Source organism: Enoplosus armatus, chromosome 1, assembly GCF_043641665.1.
Source record: "Enoplosus armatus isolate fEnoArm2 chromosome 1, fEnoArm2.hap1, whole genome shotgun sequence".
Classification (NCBI taxonomy): Eukaryota; Metazoa; Chordata; class Actinopteri; order Centrarchiformes; family Enoplosidae; genus Enoplosus; species Enoplosus armatus.
In genome coordinates this window covers 3,090,303-3,096,659 of record NC_092180.1, presented here as the reverse complement: position 1 = coordinate 3,096,659, position 6,357 = coordinate 3,090,303, and the positions used below count along the sequence as shown (strand labels likewise).

At 40.0% G+C, this 6,357-nt stretch overlaps 1 protein-coding gene across 1 annotated transcript; it reads left to right on the top strand.

Moving 5' to 3' along the window:
• The first annotated feature begins 1,757 nt into the window (after nt 1-1,757).
• LOC139286325 (low choriolytic enzyme-like) lies at nt 1,758-5,045 on the top strand. Its single transcript, XM_070907074.1, has 6 exons — nt 1,758-1,799; nt 2,261-2,392; nt 2,992-3,112; nt 3,595-3,773; nt 4,674-4,755; nt 4,913-5,045. Coding segments are annotated over exons 1-6 (648 nt in total). The 5' UTR covers nt 1,758-1,798.
• Nucleotides 5,046-6,357: the final 1,312 nt, after the last annotated feature.

Sequence of the window (6,357 nt, the reverse complement as noted above, 5' to 3'; positions counted from 1 at the left end):
TGTTGCTTCGTGCAATAACAAAACCGACATGAGTGACGAGCGTCTTGAAGTGACAAAAATAACTACACCTGCTGGTTCTTCTTCAAGGAGGTATTTCCTGGTGAACAAGTTTGGAGGGGTTTTGGTTGTTGAAGTCATGCTGTTAACTTTCAACCCTTGTGTTTGGTTGTGATATTGACTTTTACTTCATCACAGACCCGACTGCTGTATGTGTGTGTAAAAAATCATTATTGCAAAATCAACATTTTTATCCTGTTAAATGTTTTTTTTTCTTCTTTTCTTTCTGACCTCATTAAGTATTGAAGCGATGACCCTTTCCTTTGCCACAAACTCTGCTTAACACACACTCTCCACATCTGTCTCAATGTCTCTTATTCCTTATACTTCCAATAAGCGGATAGTTCCCAAAATGTTGAATTATTCCTTCAAGATGAACAATTACACTCCTCTGCAGCTAGATCTCCCGCTCCAGGGTTATAGAGAGATGCAAGCGTACAAGTGTGTACCATGACAAGATGTTTTAAGGGAAACTATGACGAGTAAGGAAGTAAGGAAGTAATGAGTATTTCCCGGTTTCCACCCCACTGGTACTGCCCCAATGTGAACAATAAGCCATTGGTTAGTTGGCCTCTTGAAAATGACTCATCCATTCTTTTGTGTACAAACAATCTACTTACCGACAACTGGCTGATTATGGTTGTTGTGTTCCAGCCTGGCGAGAAACGTATTGAATCACATCTTTTGTTTTGTCGCCATTGTTGTTGTAATTTTGATTCCTGGCAGCGTTACTTTGATATTGAGATTTTACATATAAAACATATGATGAGCTCAAAAAAATATAATGTTCTCTTATAGATTATACTACAACTGTAATAATATAGCTTAATATATCTTCACCTCCACCAGTTTTCACAGTTAAATGCTGCTTACACATTAATACATCAGTAATATTAATATAGAATAATATCAAACACTCACAGGGGCCATTTGTCTGCATAATGAGTACTTTAATGAGTACATAATCAGTACTTTTGCTACTTTTACTCAAGTAAAGGGTCTGAATACTTCCTCCACCTCTGCATTTCTTTACTGTGATGTTATTTCCTACCTGGAAAATCACTGCAATTTGAGCAGCTTCACTTAAAGTGTTTGACTGACGGCTGACTAGACACATGAAACCTCAGACACACCCAGCGTGAGCTGCCTATAAGGAGTGATCAGCTGAGCACCTGCTGCATCAAGCATCAGCCTCAGGTGAACTCCACGGATCTGTCTGTTCTTACCTCACGAACTTAACACTCACATACAACAAACTTTCTGACTGTATCTTTAGATTTGAAGTTTGGAGAGGACCACCGTCATGATGACTCCAGCTTTCCTTTTCCTCCTCTTCCTCTCGTTGACGGCTGTTTCTCCGGTAAGTCCGACTCTTTCAACACTTCTGTCCTGTGAAAACCATGTATGTCCAAAAGGTTAACTTTGCTATGAACTAAAAAGGGTTTGGTGGCAACGCATTTTTGAGGTCGTTCAGTTCAATCATCTGCCGAACAACATCATAAAAGTGTGTCTGAAAGCATGATTTAAAAATGTGTTACAGGGGGCAACTGACGAGGAGGCTGAAAGAGGTGAGTTGAATAATCAAGAATCTTTTCTTCTCAATTCACATCTGACATGTTCATCATTTACAGTAATTTGAAGTTATATACTTGTTTCTGATATCATCATCTGTTTTCTCTGTTTGCTTCTAGATGCGTCTTTGGACGTCTCTGAAGTCATCGCAAGAGCTAATGCTGACATAAGTAAGACAGAAGTTTTATGTAATCTAACTGATAATGGGTGTAGAGCTGAAACAATTTATCCATTAGTCAATGGATTGTCAACAGTTATGATAATCAACGAATTGTTTGTCATTTATTATGTGTAATTTCCCCCCCGGGGATCAATAAAGTTTTTCTGATTCTGATTCTGATTATTTCCAAACATTTGCAGGTTGTCAAATGTGACCGAAATATCTTTGGGTTTTGGACTGTTGGTCAGACGAAACAAGCAATCTGAAGCTATCACCTTTAGAGACTAAATTAAAGGATAAATCAAATCACTGAAAAAATAATGCACAGATTCATCAGTAATGAAAGAAGAATACCTCGTTGCCTCGTTGGTTTTCATATTTCATAAAAGTGATATGTCCATCATACATGTCAAACTCTAGATTCCTGCTTTCAAGATTCATATAAGTGTCTTTTTATTTGTTGTTCTGCAGTGACGAGACTGGTGCACGGCGACATTGTGCCAAATCTGAACAGGAATGCCAGCCCCTGCACGGCCAAGGGCTGCAAGTGGCCCAAACGCGGTCGCTACGTCAAAGTGCCCGTCATCATCTCCTCCACGTACAGTAAGTTACAGTAACTTAACCTAAAACTAGACCCCTAAAAAAACAGTCCACTCAACGTCAGCTTCGTTTGATTCCACTTGAATAAACAATTGGAGACTGAAACTTTTTATGAAACCTTTTAACCGGTTGAGCTTTGTTACCCACAGTTCAGCATACTATATTTAGAACATCCACTAATGTAAGAAAATCAATTATCATTGGGTTCTGTTAAATAAGGGGTTTTCAAAGTCGGATACAAGAACAACAAAAATGTTGCTGAGCTCCTTTGTCAAAGACAAATAGAGGAGTGCTGAGATCATTCACACCTGCAGGCTGAATGATGGTGCAAGTGGAAACCAGTGGGGATTAGATGCTTTCCGTGGTGCTGAAAGAGCCTCTTTTTCATTGATTCAAATACACTCAGATGCCAGTTTATTAGGTACAAATTTGAGACACATTTGGAGAAAGCTTCCCTGTCACACATACCAAGTTCTGTGTTTACCAACTGAGATGAGAGGTGAGATTTTGAATTGATTGAAGAACAGTTGGACAAACTGAAAGGAAGGGTTGGGCCTGTTGAGGGAGAACGCTTCTCAGCAGCCTGTTCTTTGTCTCTGCAGGCAGAGCCGAGCGCAACATCATCATTAGAAGCCTGCTGACCTTCCACAGGTCCACCTGCATCCGCTTTGTCTGGAGGCGCTGGTGGCATCGCCAATACCTCAACTTCTTCTCTGGATCTGGGTAGGAACACACACACACACACACACACACACACACTCTCTTAATGTGAAGTCATCCCCAGACTACATCACTATTAAATCTCATCAATCTGCGACTGAAATATTATTATATATTACATTATTAAATGAATGCTGATGCATCAATGTGTGTCCCAACCTAGGGGTCGGACCCCTCCGAACGGTCTCCAGATAAACCTGAAGGGCCGTTAGATGATTAATGGAGAGGAAAGAAGACAAATTCTGATACACAAATCTGTTTTCATGTTTTCGACTTTTCTCTAATCTTTGATTTTTTGCAAAATACTGGATAACCTCACCTCTTTTGGCCTCAAACAGTTTTGTAATGGAAATGTCTCCACTAAACTTAAACCACTGGGCTGCAGGACGTCCCATCCATTGGCCAGTTAACTTCTAAATTCCCCAAAGGCCAGGAATCAACAATACCTGTTCTTTATGCTTCCTCTGTGTGTGTGTGTGTCTCAGGTGTTGGTCCTACGTGGGCCGTCAGACACGAGGACAGCCAGTGTCCCTGAGGAAAAACGGCTGTTTGTACACGGACACGGTGCAGCACGAGGTTCTCCACGCTCTGGGCTTCCACCACGAGCACGTCCGCTCCGACAGAGACACATACGTCTCTATCCTCACCCAGAACATCCAGCCAGGTCAGCTCACCCACAGGAACCTGCATCTCATGGTTCTGGTTGTATGTTATAAAATGATGAGAAGAATGGAGGAGTGAGTGTATAGTTTATGTCCTCTTCACCGAAGAGTCTCCGATTAGGTCACAAGACTAAGAGCCTTGTGCCATGCTAGCAGCTCTGTGAGGCACCGCAGTGCTTTAAGCTAAATGCTAACATCAGCATGCTAACATGCTCTATTTACCATGTTCCAATAAAGTATTTCTGATGTTCACCATCTCGGTTTACTGTGCTAGCATGCTGAAATATGCTAATTAGCACTAAACACAGTACAGCTGAGACCGATGGGAATGTCATGGGTCTTGCAGGTACTTGGTATTTGGGCAAAATCAAATTTCGACTTGTGATGGTGCTAAATAAAAGGATCAGCAAAATAATTTAAATATCATCTGGGAACCATGAATGTGTATTAAATTTCATGACAATCCATCCAATAGTTGTGGAGATATTTCAGTCGGGGACAAAGTGGAGGACCGACCAACGGACCATCCAAGCGTGGCTAAAACGCAGGAGCTTTGTTTTAAACAAGTTTTGCATATGACGAGAAAACATACTGTTATGTGATTATGAGGTTTGAATTGATACTGGAAATGTAACGTGTAAGAAGTCGGCAAGTCGCTTGGCATCTAATTTAAATGTTCATGTACAAAATTCCAAGTGCTTGTGCCTGAATGAATATTGGGCCGCTGGAAAGTACCTCATTTGTAGGTTGCGAGGTTGGTATGTAAACTCCTGATTGCATGCACCAGGTAGCTTTGGAAAAAAAAAAGGTGCAACCACAGGCAAACGATTTCAGTCCACTGTTACTGAAGGATAAAACAGCTGTGCTTAAATATTTCGGTCTGTTTTGTTTCTCCTGTGCAGGAAAGGAACACAACTTTGTGAAGGTGCCTACAAACAACCTGGGCACTCCCTACGACTTCAACTCTGTCATGCAATACAGCAAGTGAGTGTTGGTGTGAGTGCATCATCATCTGTTATGTCGCTCTACTGTAATAAAATCCCAGAATACTTTACTTGTGAGTGCAGAACCAGTGTGTGCTTGTCTTTGTGTGTGCGTAACTCTATATATCAATAAATGCTGTGTTTGTATCCTCCTCAAGTTTCGCCTTCTCCAAAAACCGGCAGCCAACAATCGTCTCTAAGAAGAATCCTAAGCTTTCCTTCGGAAACGCCGAACAGATGAGCGCCAATGACATCGCCCGCGTCAACAGGCTCTACAAATGCAGTGAGTGAAATACTGTTAACATTTGTAAGAGCACAGCATGATCGGGTTACCATGTAACAACAGCACAGTAGAGCAGAAGTAGGCTGAAATATTGTATATCTGTAATCTATTGATCAGAATCTCATTGTTTTTTTCCCAATAGGATGAAGGAAAGGGTTGACCTCCAGATACTTCAACTTTCGGCTCATCATGATTACACTAAAGGGCCAGACTGCAGCGCTGCCTGCTGGAGGTTGATGGAATTACATCTCTTTCTGCTGAAGTCAGAAATGATACCGGTGACATGTAGGGGGATTACTTGCTTTTTTTTCTTCATTAAAATAATTTTTCTTTCTTTCTTTATTAGTTTTAAAATACGAACTTCATGATTTGGTTATGGTTTAACCGGTTGGGCTCACAGAGAGCCACAGAGACGATGATTTGGTTTGGTTTGGTTAATGATGTTGTGGACAGTCAGAAAATATTCATAGCATAGAAACAATGATGAAACTGAAGTTTTGAACAAGTCAAAAGGCTAAATGGGATGTGATGCACAGGGGAATTATATATATAATATGGTACACGCTCCTTCTGATTGGAGGAAAACAAGTTCTGATAACGTCAACTATCAGTGGTGGAAGAAGCGGGTAGCTCAAAATTGTACAAAATTAATTATATTTTCACCACTACCAGCTATGCTAATTGTGTGCAAACACCAGCATGAAGATCTGATGGGATCTAATAGATGATAGATAATTTAATAAATAAAAAAAATAAACATGATGTTTCAGGACAACTTGAGCCAAATGTCTTCTCTTTTTATGTGTTTTCTTGTTTAATTTTGGGGTTTCTTTCTTTCATTTAAACTGGATATCTATCCATTTATGATTTATAGTCAATGACTTTGTATTCATTTCTCCAATGAAGTGAAACATTTGTTCAACAAAATCAGTGTCAAAGTGTGATTTTATATTTCCACCAACAGGAGGCAGTACCTCTCTTTCCTTTTAACAGTGCAGCTTGGCTCAAGGTTCTTCTTGGCTTGTCAGAGTGAGATTTCACATCAGTTCTTTGTTTTAGATGGATGTACTGTGTAGTTACATGTCTACTGACTCCAGTAACAGAATACAACTAATCACAGGTTAAAGCCAGGTTTTCTGCTTAAGTAAAAGTACAGAAGAATTATCAGCAAATGTACTTTAAGTATCAAAAGTAAAAGTACTCGTTCTGCAGAGAAGGCCCCCATCACTGATATAATATCATATAATATATAAGTAATGTAAAAAAAAGATTTAAAAGATGTCACTGATGCTGCAAAATGTCAAAACAACTCACGGACAT